Source organism: Giraffa tippelskirchi, chromosome 7, assembly GCF_054371585.1.
Source record: "Giraffa tippelskirchi isolate mGirTip1 chromosome 7, T2T-mGirTip1v1.2.pri, whole genome shotgun sequence".
In the NCBI taxonomy this organism is placed as follows: Eukaryota; Metazoa; Chordata; class Mammalia; order Artiodactyla; family Giraffidae; genus Giraffa; species Giraffa tippelskirchi.
This window is the reverse complement of record NC_137281.1, coordinates 78,532,405-78,550,419: the sequence shown is the minus strand read 5'-3', so window position 1 is coordinate 78,550,419 and position 18,015 is coordinate 78,532,405. Positions and strand designations below refer to the sequence as shown.

Below are 18,015 nucleotides of genomic sequence, written 5' to 3'. Positions count from 1 at the left end.
TTTTATTTATGATATCAGACTCATCAGACTGTATCTTTCCCTGACAGCGAGTACGACTCACTGGTATGTGTATATACTGAAGGGAGTTTCTTTTAAAAAAGTGCATCTATTAAATTTTTAAAATCATGTCCCCTTTGACTGTGTTAGCATTTCAGTAGTATTCAATCCACATGTTGGATTTTTAACAGGAGTAAATTCAGATCTTTATATTTATCTACCATATAGTTCCTACCAAGTCATAAACATTCATAATATGTTATAATCTCTGTAACATTGATCTTTATAGTAAAATCACATTTTATACCTAGATTTCCTTAAAGTAGGAATATAGTAACATTCTTCAATGTTTTTGTGTAGTAAAGGTTATTGATCAGCTGGGCTGTGCAGACTCATCTTTGTGTCCAGGAGAGTCAGGCACTTCTCTGGAGGAAGGGAGGTGTGGTGGCTAGCTGTTGAATTTTTTTAAGCCTTTATATTATCAGCTTTTCCTGCCTAGATTCTATCAGTTAAAATTTTTCTGCAGTCATTAATTCAGCAACACTTACTGATAGCATGATCGGGTAATTGGTCATCTCTGTTAGGACGTGTTTATAACTAAAAGGAAGCACTTAGTTACCCCTGGATGACAGACATCAACAGGACTCTCCAAAGCAAACCAGGTTGTGTAAACATTGTATTTTTTTTAAGAATTTTTTAAAAATGTGAACCGTTTTTAAAGTTTTTATTGAATTTGTTACAGTATTGCTTCTGTCTTATGTTTTGGTTTTTTTGGCCACAAGGCATGTGGGATCTTAGCTCTCCAATCAGGGATTGAACCCACGCTCCCTGCATTGGAAGGCGAAGTCTTAACCACTAGACTGCCAGAGAAGTCCTTAAACATCCTATTTATTGAACACTTGCAGTGTAAACTAGATTTTATGCTGATTACTGGAGACTTAAGAGATTAAGTATATGTTTAATCTATTGGGGACACAAGCAGAAGCAAATAGAAGACTGTTTAAATGCCATAATGGAGGTATTGTGGAAGCACTAAGTCTCCCTCAAGGGAGTCAATGGAGGCAAAACTGAATCTGAGGTTCCGAATGATGAGGTCATTATGCTGACAAAGGCCTGGAAGAACATTCTAGTATGTGCAGAGGAACAGAGGCATAAAAAGAACACTATCTTACAGGGGGGTTTGGTAACGTTCTTAAGCTGAGTTATGGGAACACGATTGCCTTTTATTATCATTCTTTATAAATTTGCTATGGACACTCTTCAGTGTATGAGCTAGTTATATACTTGCATATGTGTCTATATAGCTGGCTGGGAGAAAGCTAATGGATCATGGAAGAGAAACAAATGGCATGTTAAACGCAGGAAGAAAGTGTTTTAAAGGAACTGGAAGAATTGATAGAAGTGGAGTAGAATGATGGAGATGAGACTGGAAGACCATGAGAATCTGGACCTTTGTCTTGTATGCAACAGACAGTCAAGGAAGTGATGCAACTACAGGTTTGCATGTTGGTAAGTAAACTGGTGGTGGGATGGAAAGTAGATTGGAGGTAAAACCTGGGGCAGGAAGATGTGTTGGGAGGTTACAAACATGATCTAAACTATGGCAGCAGTTAATGGGGGTGGGTGAAATGGTTTAGAAGATTTTTTCTGCAGAAGTAAGAACTTGGGTTATCAGTTGGGTGTTTTATGGAGAGTTTTAGCTTCACTCTTGGGCTTCCCTTGTGGCTTAGCTGGTAAAGAATCCGCCTGCAATGTGGGAGACCTGGGTTCGATCCCTGGGTTGGGAAGATCCTCTGGAGAAGGGAAAGGCTACCCACTCCAGTATTCTGGCCTGGAGAAGTCCATGGACTGTATAGTCCATGGGGTTGCAAAGAGTCAGACATGACTGACTTTCACTTAATATCTGTTAATCCCATACTCTCAAAATAGTTTGAGAATCAGTGACTGTGAAAGAGCCTTTTTGTTGTTTTCAGTTAACATGTATTGAGAACTTACTCCCCCCTCTAGAGGCTAAGTTCATGTTATGGAATTCAGTGAGAAAGAGAATCACTGTCCTTTGGGGGCTTATTGGCAAGCATTAATGGTGATTTTTGCAGCAGATCTCAAGAGGTACCCACTCAGACACTGCCATGGGGAGTGGGGAGCCTTACTGAGGGCACAGATTTATTCTTATTAGTTCTAATCTCTTACTACATGGTGGTAAGTGGTCTCAGGTCTGCCACTCTGCATTCTGGGTGAAGCCTGTCTGCTTGTTTTGCCTATTACCATTGCCCTTGCTGGTAATCTTTTGTGCCAGACCATCTCTAGCCCGTGAGGCAAGGCCCACTGCAGTCCAGTGAGTTCACCTGCATAAACAATACAGCCTAACACCAAGTAGGGGCTGTGGGTGAGGCCACATTCCCTGGCCATTGTGATTGACATGGTTGCCATACTTAGGACAATTCTGTTGTTGTTCAGCTGACTCTTTGCAACCCCATGGACTGCAGCACGCCAGGCTCCCCTGTCCTTCACTATCTCCCAGAGACTTAGGACAATATGGAATACCTTTTACACATGAAATCTTGAGGCATGAGTTCAGGGCCCATCTCGCTGAGGGCAGTTTCCCATCCAGGGAGCCTCAAGCTCATCATGGGACTGGAGGACAAACCCCAGGTTTAGAATGCCAGCTCTATGTTGACAGCCCATTCTTTGAAAAATTAAATTGTGCACATCCCAGATAGCCTTCAGGAAAGGAGATGACCCACTCTTTCAGCCTTCGATAGAGCCCGCAGCCTAGTATGATCAAGCAGTTTCTCATCTGAACCAGAATCACTTGGAGTACTTGTTTAAAATGGAGATTCCTGGGCCTTACTCCAGAGCTTGAATCAGAATCTCTGGATATGCTGCTACTGCTGCTGCTAAGTCACTTCAGTCGTGTCCGACTCTGTGCGACCCCATAGACAGCAGCCCACCAGGCTCCGCTGTCCCTGGGATTCTCCAGGCAAGAATACTGGAGTGGGTTGCCATTTCCTTCTCCAGTGCATGAAAGGGAAAAGTGAAAGTGAAGTCGCTCAGTCGTGTCCGACTCTTAGGGACCCCATGGACTGCAGCCTACCAGGCTCCTCCATCCATGGGATTTCCCAGGCAAGAGCACTGGAGTGGGGTGCCATTGCCTTCTCCAATCTCTGGATATGGGACTCTGCATTTTATCACAACTTGACAAATAATTTGTATGCTAGAGCAGTCGCAGCTATAACTACCTTAAGAAGTACCTATGGAGCCACATGCAGGGCCTTAGGTCTGGAGTCCTCCCAGAAGGGGTGGAACACAGCTCATTCTGCATTCTGGCTGAAAGGATGAGTTTGCAAACACATTGCCTCCTTATGCAAGATACTTCTTTGATTCTTGTCATTGCTGAAAACACATCAGACTCAACAGTTCAGTTACTTGTTGGTAGTTGGGTGACCCAGGACAAATGTTGAAAAGTTTAAATTCTGGGAATGTCCTGGTGGTCCAGTGGTTAGGACTCCATGCTTCCATTGCACGGGGCGTGGGTTCGATCCCTGGTTGGACCACATACTTCTCAATGGTCCAAAAAAAATTTTTTTTAATTCTGATTTCTCAGTTTAAAAACATGGATAATACCTACCTTTCAGAATACAAATACATATAGAATATGCCCAGGGAAGCACATGGCACATGGTAGGGAATAAAAGGTAGCTATTTTTGTCACTGCAGTCTAACACTGCTAGGATGCCTTCTTTGGGGCTGCAACAATATTTCCTCCTCTGGGTGGCAGCAACAGCTTGCTGAGATGCTTTTAGACTAACAGAAGGAAAAGAATTTTAGAGTGGGAAAGGCTCTGTTTTAGTACTCAAAATTCAGTTTGGAAATGATGAAATAGTGATCCAGCAACAGATAGCTAGTGACAATATTAGAAACTGAAGCCTATGGTAGCTTTTATTAAAAAAAAGATTTTATTCTTGGTTTGATTTGAGGGACGAAAGAAATGTTTCTGAGCACAAAATTGAGCTCTTGAGAAAGGCTGCTGAAAGAATGCTGATTGCTTTTAAACTCTGTTTTAAAGGTGATACAACATATTTTTACAGTTTTCTTTATCAAGCAATTTCAAGGTAAAGAGATACGATTTTGAGATTCAACCAAGGTGGCATGAGTCCTGCCACTGACCTTAAGCCTAGAATGATTACTCATCCTCTCTGAATCTATTCCCGTATCTATGAAATGAAAAATGTACCTAAGATTTGCATGGGGAATAAAAATAGTCTATGTAATGCACTTAGCACAGTGCCTGGAACACAGCAGGTTCACAATACCATTATTATTAGCCAACACTTAATGATTGTTAGTCTCCTTTCTAAGGACTCAACCTGAGCTTTCTCATTTTATCTTTATAATAACCCTATGAAGTAGGTAGTGTTATTGATCCTCCTTTTTCCAGACTGTTAGATAGCTAATAAGTGGTAGAGCTTGAATTCATACTTGAGTAGTCTGACACCAGACTGTGGGACTAACCATTCTGCTTCCCTGCCTCTGTTGCAAATGTTTTTTATCCATGATCAAGGAATTAATGTAGTAGGCTTTGGTGCTCAGAAATTAAGAAGTAGGAGCACATGTTAAATTGACTGGCCATCATATGCAGGCACTAGGCTAGACATTTCAAAAAGATTTTCCCATTTTAGTTACTATTTAATCACTGTCGTTATCACCTCTAAGAATTCATGAAATTTTCTAGAACCCTACAGATAGAAGCTGCTTTATTTTGTATTATAATAGTGCAGCTCTTGTTTCCCGGGAATTTTTAATTGCAGCTCTCCTTCTGGAAGGTAGGTTATCACATTGTTATTTATGGTAGAAACACTAATGAGATGCTAGGTTGACAGATGATACAAGATATGTGGTACCTTTGCTTCAGTTCAGTTCAGTTGCTCAGTTGTGTCCGACTCTGGGACCCCATGGACTGCAGCACGCCAGGCTTCCCTGTCCATCACCAACTCCCAGAGCCTACTCAAACTCATGCCCATCGCATCGGTGATGCCATCCAACCATCACATCCTCTGTCGTCCCCTTCTCCTCCCGCCTTCAGTCTTTCCCAGCATCAGGGTCTTTTCAAATGAGTCAGTTCTTTGCATCAGGTGGCCAAAGTATTGGGAGTTTCAGCTTCAGCATCAGTCCTTCCAATGAACATTCAGGACTGAATTCCTTTAGGATGGACTGGTTGGATCTCCTTGCAGTCCGAGGGACCCTCAAGAGTCTTCTCCAACACCACAGTTCAAAAGCATCAATTCTTCGGCGCTCAGCTTTCTTTATAGCCCAACTCTTACATCCATACATGACCACTGGAAAAACCATAGCCTTGACTAGACAGACCTTTGTCAGCAAAGTAATATCTCTGCTTTATAATATGCTGTCTAGGTTGGTGATAGCTTTTCTTCCAAGGAGCAAGTGTCTTTTAATTTCATGGCTGCAGTCACCATCTGCAGTGATTTTGGAGCCCCAAAAAATAAGGTCTCACTGTTTCCATTGTTTCCCCATCTATTTGCCATGAAGTGATGGGACTGGATGCCATGATCTTCATTTTCTGACTGTTGAGTCTTAAGCCAACTTTTTCACTCTTCTCTTTCACTTTCATCAAGAGGCTCTTTAGTTCTTCACTTTCTGCCATAAGGGTGGTGTCATCTGCGTATCTGAAGTTATTGATGTTTCTCCCGGCAATTCCAGCTTGTGCTTCATCCAGCCCAGCATTTCACATGATGTACTCTGCATATAAGTTAAATAAGTAGGGTGACAATATATAGCCTTGACGTACTCCTTTCACTATTTGGAACCAGTCTGTTGTTCCATGTCCAGTGTTAACTGTTGCTTCTTGACCTGCCTACAGATTTCTCAGGAGGCAGGTAAGGTGGTCAGGTATTCCCATCTCTTTAAGAATTTTCCAGTTTGTTGTGATCCACACAGTCAAAGGCTTTAGCGTAGTAGTGACCAAACACTAACTTGTCCGATAAGTCAAAATACTTTTTCCATAAAGAGCAGTTTTGTGTGCAGCCTACTTTTTTAAAGTTTGATTGAAGGGAAGTGATGGTGGGGGGTGGTTATCAGAGAAGAGCAGCTTTGAGGAAAGGCAATTGTAAAGAGCCATGTAATATGGCTCTCATAATTACATGGAATCTAAAATCTTAGAATTGGAAAGAACTTAGAGGTCATTTAGTCTAACTTTGGACTCATTTTACAGAGAAGAAAACTACACCTAGAGAGAGGAAGTGTCTTGTCTAAGATAGAACTCAGGTCTCTTAACTCCCCCACTCTGTCTGGTCCCTGTAATCCAGTGTAAAATACGTATGTCACAGACTGGGTCTGGCAATGAGGAAACCGTATTCTTTTTCAAACTTGGTTCTCAGCATAATTTGATATATAACTCTGCAGTCAGTTGTACCCTGAAAAACTTAAAAGGATGGCATTCCAAGAATTGGTATTGTTTTGCTCCTCTTTTACTTTTTCACACGTGCTTCCTAGGGGGCAAAAGAAGGGAAATTCCGTCTGGCGGGTAAAGTGGAGTGGGGCAAGTTTGAGACCTCATAGGGTGTACTGGGCCCCTTGAGAAAGTCAGACCCTGCTGTAGCCCATACATTTTGTGCTTGAACTTGAAGGCAGTGAGGAGCTATTGAAGGATTTAGGGCAGCATTTAAAGCATGAATATAGTTGCTTTCAAGTATTTTTTTTAATCACAATAACATACGGATTGTTGTGTGAATTCAGATTCTAAGTCTAAAGCCAAGCTCTCCTTCACCACCCCTTCTACTCTCAGTTTCCCCTCCGAGGTGGCCACCGCTCTGGTATGTATACATGCATAAGAGCTACAGCTAGGATGATTTTGCACATGTGTTTTAAAACAAATACTATCGTGTCAAAAAATCAATTTGAGGAAAAGAGCTTGGGTTTGGGCAGTTTTGAGAAGCAGCCTGGCCACCTGTTTACTTTGCTTGGTGTTCACAGAGTATTTTGTGAACATTCCAGTTTGTAAGTGCGATTCTCACCCAGGGACTTGTGCTGTGGGAACCATCTGGCAGACCCCAACCATGACAGCTGCAAACCCTCCCAGCCACACCCACCAGGCCTGCTTGCACTTTGGCTTGCCCTGGGTCCAGAGTTTGCTTCCTGCAGTTGTGCAACTATAGGGCCGCTGGAATCCACAGATATTAACTGTTCTTGTTCACAGATTAGGGAAAGGACAATGTGCTTCCCATGTGTTATGGAACAACCGAAGGTCCAAATATGACCATGAGTTCCTTTTCTAAGGGAAACAAAAGATTCATGATTTTGGGTTTGATCTTTTAACAAAAGTATAGATATAACAAAATGTATCTACATAATAAAAGGGTTTTCCGTTATCAACAGTCAAGTTAAAAGTTGTTATTACCAAAGTAACTAGAATATCCTTATTACTAGAATAAGGATTTTTAATACATTGGAGCAAATCCATAATTCATGTATCTTCAGTGCTGATACTCAAGTGAGGTCTGGGAGTGTGGGATATAGGGAATACAGCTTTAGGAATACAAGCAGATAGATTTATTTATTCACTAATTAATTCATTCAGTACACATTTAGTGCTTATTATGAACCAGGTCATAATAGTTAATGCACTGGTTAAATCTCTGTTTGATTTTCTAAATTAAAACTCCCAACCCACTGCGGGAGACAGATAATATAATGAGTACCTATAATGGGTTTTACATACAACCAGTGATTTGCCAGTTATTCTATTCATTAAACTTCTCTTAATTTTTGAGAAAAACACCCAAGGTTAAAAATCTTCCACAAAAACATTCAGAACCTATGTGGTGCATATAACAGAAGACCACTTTCTGTTGTTGTATACTCAGTCGAGTCTGACTCTTTGTGACCCCATGGACTGTAGCCTGCCAGGCTCCTCTGTCCATGGAATTTAGCAGGCAAGAATATTGGAGTGGGTTACCATTTCCTTCTCCAGGGGATCTTCCCATCCCAGGAATTGTCTCTTGCGTCTTCTGCATTGGCAGGCAGATTTTTTAACCACTGTGCCACTTGGAAAGCCCACTTTCTGTTACTGATTTAAAATTCTGAAAAGGTGATTTGGCAGGGGTTTAGGGGGATGGATATGTTACTGCATTCTTGGGAAATGTGCCTGGGATATGTCCCAATCCTAGACTGGAATCCAAGGCTCTTAAGCAGGAAGGCAGAGGTCATGACTTAGGATGCAGTTTACTTGGATTCTTTCCTGCCCTAAATCCCCAAAACCATTTGCCTGGGTAAAGGCAAAGGCCTTTAATCAGGTACAAGTTTTCCCTGAAACAGATTAGGGAGAGGTTTTTTCCCCAGGATCTTACTGTGAGATGACTAAAAAACTTCAAACAAGGAGCTTTATATGTTATTCAATATTTTCATACCTCCAACTATTTTAATGAAAAGAGAGTCGTGAACTTTGCAAAATCTTACATAAGTGATTATAAATATATTCAGTTCCGTTCAATCACTCAGTTGTGTCTGACTCTTTGTGACCCCATGGACTGCAGCACACCAGGCTTCCCTGTCCATCATCAACTCCTGGAGTTTACTCATACTCATGTCCACTGAGTCAGTGATGCCATCCAACCATCTCATCCTCTGTTGTCCCCTTCTCCTGCCTTCAGTCTTTCCCAGCACCAGGGTCTTTTCAAATGAGTCAGTTCTTCTCATCAGGTGGCCAAAGTATTGAAGTTTCAGCTTCAGCATCAGTCCTTCCAATGAACATTCAGGACTGATTTCCTTTATAATGGATTGGTTGGATCTCCTAGAAGTTCAAGGGACTCTCAAGAGTCTTCTCCAGCACCACAGTTCGAAAGCATCAATTCTCGGGTGCTCAGCTTTCTTTAGAGTCCAACTCTCACATCCATACATGACTACTGGAAAAACCGTGGCTTTGACTAGATGGATCTTTGTTGGCGAAGTAATGTCTCTGCTTTCAAATACTCTGTTTAGGTTGGTGATAGCTTTTCTTCCAAGGAGCAAGTGTCTTTTAATTTCATGGCTGCAGTCACCATCTGCAGTGATTTTGGAGCCCAAGAAAATAAAGTCTCTCACTGTTTCCATTGTTTCCCCATCTATTTGCCATGAAGTGATGGGACTGGATGCCATGATCTTAGTTTTCTGACTGTTGAGTCTTAAGCCAACTTTTTCACTCTCCTCTTTCACCTTCATCAAGAGGTTCTTTAGTTCTTCTTTGGTTTCTACCATAAGGGTTGTGTCATCTGCATATCTGAGGTTATTGATATTTCTCCCAGCAATCTTGATTCCAGCTTGTGCTTCGTCCTGCCCGGCATGTCACATGACGTACTCTGTATATAAGTTAAATAAGCAGGGTGACAATATACAGCCCTGACCTACTCCTTTCCTGATTTGGAACCAGTCTGTTGTTCCATGTCCAGTTCCAACTGTTGCTTCTTGACTTGCATACAGATTTCTCAGGAGGCAGGTCCCATCTCTTTAAGAATTTTCCAGTTTTTTGTGATCCACACATTCAAAGGCTTTGGCGTAGTCAATAAAGCAGAAGTAGATGTTTTTCTGGAATTCTCTCGCTTTTTCCATGACCCAACGGATGTTGGCAATTTGGTCTCTGGTTCCTCTGCCTTTTCTAAATCCAGCTTGAACATCTGGAAGTTCACCATTCACCTACTGTTGAACCGTGTTAATAATGTTAATAAATATATGAACATTCTCTATTCCTTTAAGGGAAATTGATGAAGGAGCTGGACAGTCAGCGGGAGCTGTTCCTAGAAATTCCCAAGACCTCAGCACAAGTCTGGAACGGGAGGTGGAGGTGTTACAGTGGAGGATTATGGGGGGCATTTGTGGCTGTGCCAAAGGAAAAATATCTTGTCAAGAAAAGGGAGTATACAAAGCCCTGTTCATTAAAGCCTGTAACTCAAAGGAGTTCCCTCAAAGCTTTATGCCGCGAACCGCAGGCCAGGCAGGTCCCAAGGATCAGGCGCCCCTTTCTTCCAGTCCTGCAACCTTTCCCTCGGTGCTCACGTCACATGAGTGACCTAGAACTGACCCTGGAGTCTCCCTGGGCCTCCTCCCCGCGCCTCCGCCCCTGCCAGAGCGGATGCCAGCTCTGCACCCCGCAGGATGTGCGGAGAACGCTGGAGTCTCACCCGGCGGTCCAACCCGCCCCGTCGCCATGGTGACCGCCGGAGTCACGCAGCTCCACCCCTTCCTCGCGACGTGGCCCCACCCCTCCGAACCCGGAAGCTCGCGGCCCGCGCCAGCTGCGCGAACAATTCCGGAGGAGGGAGGGCGGCGGTCCAGTCTCGCTCGGCCGCGCGCCCCGCCCCTCGGAGGCCGGCCCTCCAGCGCGCCCCCACGGCTCTCAGCGCTTACGGATACTGAGCGCTCAGGCCTCCAGCCCCAACCTGGGCCCCAGCAGCCTCCGAGGCCGGCCCCCTTTCTGGAGGCAAGAGCCGCCTTGGGAGGAGGGACAGGGACCTGGGGGCGGCCACGGCAGGTGAGGGGTGGGAGAGGTCCTGGGAAGCGGGGGATGTGGGTGTATGATGTGTTTGTGGCCGCAGGTGAGAGTGGTTTGTAGTGAGCACGGCTGCCTCTGTCGGTGTGACTTTGTGAGTGTGACCCTGACTGGGTCGGTTCATGTGACCATGCACGTGATTGCACGTCCCTGTGTGTCTAAGGTCGAGTCTGAGTTCATGGGGGTGATCGATGTGCCTGTGACCCTGCCTTTATGTGGCTGTCACCAGTGGGACTGGAAGAAGATGGAGATCTGTGTGTGGTTCGCCTGGGGTGGGAGGTCGGATGCTTGACCTGGACATACTCCTGTAATCCCATCTTGGGGCTACACTGCTGCAGCCCAGGAACGCATTTTTCCTATAAACTTTGAAGAACTCTGAGCAGACTAGTTATTTTGGAGATTGCACCTCAGCCTGAAAGTGATAAATGCCTTTGTCATTGCTGAGCACTGGCCAGGTATGAGGAAAGTGGCAGGGCTAAGCTCTCTCACTTTCCTCTTCTTGTCCTCTGGAGTCCTAAGTTCTGCATCTATGCTGCTTCTTTGTCTCCACCTACAATGTTCCAGCTCCTCTTGGCACAGAGCTTCAAGAGACTGAGGGGTAATTGAATAGCTGTGTGCAAATTTCCAAAAGCTTTAATACTAAGACAGAGTACAAGATGAGATGTGACCGTCGAAATGTCAAGTAGTCAGCTTTTCCTCCCATGAGGTTTAGAAGATAATAGAATAAGTTTCTGAAGATAAGGATAAATCTTCCCCCCAGGAAACCTAAACAAAGAATAGCTCTGTATTGGTGTGGTGAGGTATGGAGACTTGCATTAAAAAGCCAATGGCATCATCTAGAGACCCTTAGGTTCTAATATTTCACTATTGCTTGTGTCAGTAAAAATCATAGATTGTCTGTATGTAGACCACATGACTGAGGAAAAGGATCAGAAAACCTCTGACTAGTTAAACTGGTTAGATGACTTAAATATTTGTAAAGGCAATTTCATTGGCTGTGAATTGGCAGGGTCTGTTGAAATCCTGAGGGATAAGTGGACTATAAAGTGGCTGGTTCTGGTGAAACCTTGATGAAGAAGTGCATGTAATTCTTGGTGCACACTCAAAACTGGCAGTTTTATCCTGGAGCAGCCACAAGGGCCAAAGAGGACTGTCTAGAGCACTCTCTGAGAAGGGGGTTTCCCTAAGCAAGATTAAGGGAAAATTCCTGCCACCCATTTCCCAGCAACATGAACAGGTGCTTTTGTTTTTGTGAAGAATTGTGAGAGATCAAATCAGCATTGAGCTCCTGGTCCACATTCTTTCTTATTTAATACCGGTCAGTTGGATCACAGTCTCAGTGAACCTTTTTTTTTTTTTGCCATATGCAGAATGTTCCCCTTGTGACTTGGAAAAGTATTCCCTTGCAGTGGATGAAAGAGAGCTAGGAGAACAAAATTCCTTTTCATACCACTCACAGCTGCTTTCCCTTTGCAGCAGTTTTTTTCCCACTTAAATGTCAGTTGGTCATATGCAACATTTGGTATCTATCTTACCTTTCATGTACTGCCAAACTAGCACAAATGTTCAAATCACTTTCTTCTATAAAAATTTAGTCACCGTTTGGTGGAATCTCTCCAACCAGTGAGATTAGTTATAAAATAAATGTTGTAATATTGGGTGGTTGTGGATAATACTGAAGACTGTGGTAAGGAACCTCTTTCTACTTAACTCCTGAGGGAAGAAGTGAATGACAGTGAATGTGTGTGCCTGTGTACAATGTGTGTATGTATATTTGTATGATAGTTTGGTTTGTATGTTGCAACTGATTCCAAACTATGAATCATTTATTTTATCCCAAGTTTGGTGAATCTAGAAGCAAAATTTCTGACGTTAGTTTAGCTAAGGTGTTTTGAGTAGGTGTTTTGTTTTGGTCTGTTGGGTAGGGTTTTTTTTCTAAACATGTTTTTGATGTTTCCTCCTGTAGAACAGTGATTGTTTATAGTAATGGTATACTAGAAAATGTCTTGAGTAGGCAATAGTTAGATGACACAGGAATATTTCAAGTCTGTCCAGGTAGACAATTTTCCAGAATTAACTATACATGCCAGTTACTTTCAGTTAAAAGCAGTGACCAGCTTAGAGAAAGGCTATAGTTCAAATGGCTTCAGTTTTTTAACATGTTAGTATTTGTTAAGAGAAAATGGATATGCAAAGAATGATTTTCTTTATTTCAGTATGAATAAGAACTACATTGATGCACATTGATTGTCTGTATAATACTGGCTGATGATTTTCTTCATATTTTAGAACCACTGAAGATTTCAATAAACTTTTCTAAGAACCATCCCAGCCTTGAAAGAAAAGGCCAGTTATTACAATGTCAAGGTTGTAAACCTAGTTTAGTATTGGATGTCTACATTTACCATCTCCTTGGGGTTCAGTTTAGTAACTCCCAAGGCTAGAGGTATCAGTTGAGATTGCTGAGTGCCCTGTGTTTTGAGGGAACAGATGTGGAGGGCCAAAGAGGAAGATTCATTGGCTTAAGAATCCCTGGCACCTGACCAGCCCAGAAAAGCCCCTCTAAGTTGTCAGTTCACAATCAGCCTAGGATTCAAGTCCTGGGGTCTCAAACTCATCCTAGCCCTGCTAGGAAAATCCAGGCTTGTGCTGCAGTGGAGGACATGATGCAAAGGGGCATTTGAGTCCTTCCAAACCAATGGGTAGAATTTCTTCATTTGGCAATAAAAATCTGCAACAAGGAACTATAATTTTCAAGTTCCCGGTATGACACAACATAGATTTTTAAGCAAACAGGGGCAGCTTTAAGTTGAGGATGCCTGGCCAATGCAATGCTCATAGGTACCCAGGTTAAAAGGGATTCTAGGATTGACTAGTTCGGCCTGCTTAGGAGGCAGTCATTCATTTAGTTGACAGATGATGCCTGCTGTGTATAAAGCACTATTCTGCCCTTTAGAGAGAGAGTAGTGAAACAATCCTAGATGAGAAAACAAGTCCCCAAAGGGTCAGTGACTTTTCCCAGGTCATAGAACTATAAAAGCTGGAAATCACTAATCTCACAATAGAAGACCACCTGTTTTTTAAAGGCACATGTTTTATTTTGTTGCTAGTTATTGTGCCTTCAGGAATGTTCTGGTACCTTATCATGGATCTTTCAGAGTGCATTATATCACTTTTACCACGTCCATATGAGCAGCAAGTTTTTCCTGTATGTTGCATTAAAATCTATGTGTGTTTCTGAAGCTGTCTTTTCCTAGAGTTAGATTTATGGCATTTTATGAATTTATGAGGAAGCAGGCTTACATGAACTCCTTTTTTTAGTGTGGACTGTTCCCTAGAATTCTGTCAGACAGGAACATCTTTATTAACATAGATTCTTAAGATTTTGTTGAAAGGTTATTCAACTGCATTTGGAGTCATGTAACTAGGACAGGCAGTCAGGTGTCAGAAAAGACTGTCCTATGTCTGGTCCTGGTTTTGCAATAGCCATGGGATCTTGGGTAAGTCATTAACATTTTCTAGACCAGATTCCTCTTTTGGAGGAACTAAGGGGGTTGGAATAATTCTCTCTCAGGGTACTTCTTGCTTGCTCCATGATTACAGGATTTCACCAATTGTTTTCTGTAGTTTTAGTATATGCCGACAAGGTAAAATAGCCTGTTTCCTTGGTTTTACCTTTTAAGGTATTGTTGGTAGAACCAGACCAGACTCTACATTTAGTTCTGATGTAAACATGAATTCTTGACGTGAAACATCACATGCTTTTATTTCAGGGTTAACCTCCATTTCAGCTAACCATGGGAGAGATTAAAGTCTCTCCTGATTATAACTGGTTTAGAAGTACAGTCCCCCTTAAAAAGGTATGTATGGTTTTACTACACCTCTTATTTGCAACATCTTGTATTGTTTATCATGTGTGATTTAGATATTATGTCTTAGTAGTGTTTGAGAGTAAAGGTTATTGCCAAATATCACGACTGGATTGCAGAACATAACGTTCAACCCCTTCCCTGTCAAGTACAATCAACTTTTGAGACTCATTCAAGAGTAAAAGCGAGAATAACTGTACTCATTATTTGACAGTTGCTTTTACATATTCAAGCAAGCAAGAATACATGTACTCTATATAGTTTGGTGGAAAGCGTAAGCAACAGCAACTGTATAGTAAGTGCAGTTAGATTCTATTAGAAAGCATTTTGCTGTTCATCAAGAATGAAGATTTACAATATAGATCCTCTGTTTGCCATAACCTGTGCTCATTCTGCCATAGTCATCTTTTAGAAACTTTATTTGCCTGGGATGTCCAAAAACCCTAAACATTTATGTTGAAGTCTGTTGACTGTGAGTCTCAAATTAATCCCAAATGCTTGGGGATCACACTGACAAAAGTTGTGTCGGAGTAAAATCTTCGCTGATCCCCTTGCAGAAGTATTAGAGTACTATGATCTGAAGATCATTTATGTCTCTGTTAAAATTATTTTGTCAGGGTACATAGCTATGGAAGTAGCATGCAAGTTTGAATTAATAACAGTTACTCTTCCTATAGAAATTTGAGATACAGTTTCCACATATAGACAGAATACCTTCCACTGTTGTAGGAAGTTGCCAAATATCTTAATTATTTCAATAGTTTAACAAAATGGGTAGTGGTGTGCCCATTTTACAGATGAGAAAACCAAGGTTCATGGAGGTTAACATGTTAAAGTCACATAGTCTAGTAGAGTTTGGGTTAAAATCAAATCATCTGGCTTCAAAGCTGGAGCTACTTGGCAGCTTAGCAAAGGGAACCTGCTTTTCTTCTTCCTACCCCAGGAACTACTGCCTGTGCTAGAAGAAGAATTGCCACTGGAGTCCTCTGCCTTGTCCCATCCCCTCAAGTAATTCACATGGGCTCCTCTTGATGAACTCACTCAGCAAGCTAATCACTAGACCCAAAGCAACACAAACTTACTGAAATATACTTGGAAGTAGTTGTAGGAAGTAGTTTCATTGATGTAGTGTTTACCTTTGGTCAGTTTGGTCCATAAGTGATGAAAAGTTTGCTTGAAATTTCATAGTGCTAGATTTTAATTTCAGAAATCTGAATATCATATCTCATGTTTTATTACTAAAAGGTTAGAATTTACCGTATGTACCATCAAAGGTCACTAAGATTTTTTTACTATAATCACAGCGAGAAGAAACATGAAAAGCAAAAATGTGAGTGGCAGAATCCAAAGGGCAAAAACATAATCATGAGATATACTGTCACTTGTGGAAGTCCAGAAAGTACTGGATAGGGCCCTCTAGACTTTGCCCTGCCCTGTGTGTCTGCTAAGTGACCCCAGTTAGCATGCTGCCACCCACATTGACACCATAGGCCCCATAGCACTGCCAACTTGGAGCTCTCAGAAGATGGAACCTTGGGACTTCCCTGGTGGTCCAGTGGTTAAGACTCCATGCTCTTAATGTAGGGGGGCGTGGATTTGATCCCTGGTCGGGAAAATAAGATCCAGCCTGCCACATGGCATGGCCAAAGAAGAAAAAAAAAAATAGAACCTTGAACCTTTTAATGTAGAAGTAGGATAAGTATTGATTTAGATTGGCAATAGTTCAAGCAGTTAATGTACTTTTCCAAATACCACCAAAAAGTCAGCCAAAGAAAACGAAAATTACCTATCATGCAGTGCATACTGTAGCTAACACTTTTGACACTGTTGAACACTCAGTATCTGCCAGACACTGTGCTGAACACCTGATTTGTTTCAGCTCATGTAATGCTCATCTTTTTCCCTTACTGGGTCAAAAGCCACTAAATGAGGAAGGTTTCTGATGACCTTCCTCCTTCTCATCCCCTTTTCCCCAAAATCCAGTTTTTCCCTGAGCCCATTCCCCACACCTGACTGAATGGTTTGAAATACTCTCTGGGGACAATGACACCTACACCTGCCTCGTCCCTCCTCTCTAGCAGAGGTCTCTGTCTCAGAGGCTTGGGCTAGATCAGGCTCCTGAAGCATCTCACGAGTGGTCCCCTCTCTACCCAGTTTCTCCCCAGAGCCTGGAGTCTTTTCTTTCTCTCGTCTCCTCTTTCACACACTAACCCTGCTGATCCCAGCCAGGCCTCTGGGCCAGCACTGGAGAATGACTCTGCAAATTGTCCTCCTACATGCATGCATGCACACACACAGCCAGAAATATGGGGAAGAATTAAGATGCCATGTGCAGAGTTTACTGTTTAATGGTAAACAAAATAAACTTCAAATAATCATGACTGGAGAGGAAAATCCCAAACTCGGAGAAAAAGGAGTTCTCGGGAAAAGTATAAAGCAGTTCCATGGACTGTGTCAATTCTGAAGAAGGAAAAGGAGACAAATCTGTTTATTATATGTACTGGTCTGGTGTGATCCCCATGTTAGTGTGTAACCACCAAGTGGTATTAAAATTGTCAGCAAAATTACAGTGTTGAAATAACTATTAATATGTAAAATCAAATCCATGAGATTTTTCATTTTCTTCTTATAACTTTCCCTCTAGATTATTGTGGATGATGACGATAGTAAGATCTGGTCGCTCTACGATGCAGGCCCCAGAAATATCAGGTGTCCTCTCATATTTCTCCCTCCCGTTAGTGGAACTGCGGATGTATTTTTTCGGCAGATTTTGGCTTTGACTGGATGGGGTTACCGGGTTATAGCTGTAAGTATTATTGATTTAGGATAACAATGCAGGTTCACATTTTCTGCTTTTGTGTGTGTGTATGTTTCTGAGTATAGTAATGGGCATGTTGCTTATTGTAAAATACTGTTTTTCATTTTTAAAATGTGAAAGGGAGTTTTTTGAAGGAAGGTGGTGTGGTTTGAAAACAAACAGAGGCGCAGAGGAGACAAACTTTTATCGAAGCTTTCTCTACCCTCAACTTGAACGTGCATTTCCTGAATAAGTCTGACCAGTAGGAAGCATTGTTCTAGTTTATCGATGAGGAGGTTGAGGTGTGGACATTTTAGAGATGGCTGAGGGTCACACAGCTGGTAGGCAGCAGAGGGAGAACCCAGCTCAGTCATCTGACCCCATTTCCTCCCCCCTTTATTCCATCACTGCTTGGGAGCAGCAAAGGGAACTGATAGCTTGCTTTACTGTGAGTCTTTGACAGGTGAGGTGGGGTTCATTAATTAGCTCATATCCTTCACGTTTGGTTAAGAAGTTTTTTGTTCTAATTGTTATCACTGAGTTTGGTCTAAATCTAGTTTTGCATTGATCATTTCTTAATCTCCCTCTCGGGGAGGAGGGCGTAGGTGGGAAGGCACCCTTGCTCACCATAGAGTGTTGGGCAACGCCTTGACTAGGTCAGGACAGTGGACTTCGGTTTCCTAACTTACCCGAAGCAGAGGCCCTGGCTTTGGAGCTGGCGGTTGTTTCTGGGATCTAGAATGTTAACACGTAAATGGTACTCCCCATGGAAGTACTGCTGTTAGTATACATTTTATTTACTGCCTAGAGGAGAG

General features: G+C 42.3%; 1 protein-coding gene across 8 annotated transcripts in view; it reads left to right on the top strand.

Annotated features, from left to right (window-relative positions):
• The first annotated feature begins 1,132 nt into the window (after nt 1–1,132).
• The window catches only part of SPG21 (SPG21 abhydrolase domain containing, maspardin), a 32,569-nt gene continuing 15,686 nt past the window's right edge, over nt 1,133–18,015 (top strand). For 2 of the 8 annotated variants that reach the window (XM_081506086.1, XM_081506082.1), the window contains exons 1-3: nt 1,133–1,506; nt 14,308–14,394; nt 17,048–17,209. In XM_081506086.1, coding sequence (XP_081362212.1) covers nt 14,332–14,394; nt 17,048–17,209 — 225 coding nt within the window. In that variant the 5' untranslated portion in view covers nt 1,133–1,506; nt 14,308–14,331. Of the gene's footprint in view, nt 1,507–10,286; nt 10,517–14,307; nt 14,395–17,047; nt 17,210–18,015 lie in introns of those variants that run through there. The other 6 variants (XM_081506088.1, XM_081506083.1, XM_081506085.1 and 3 more) reach the window with 3 other exon arrangements.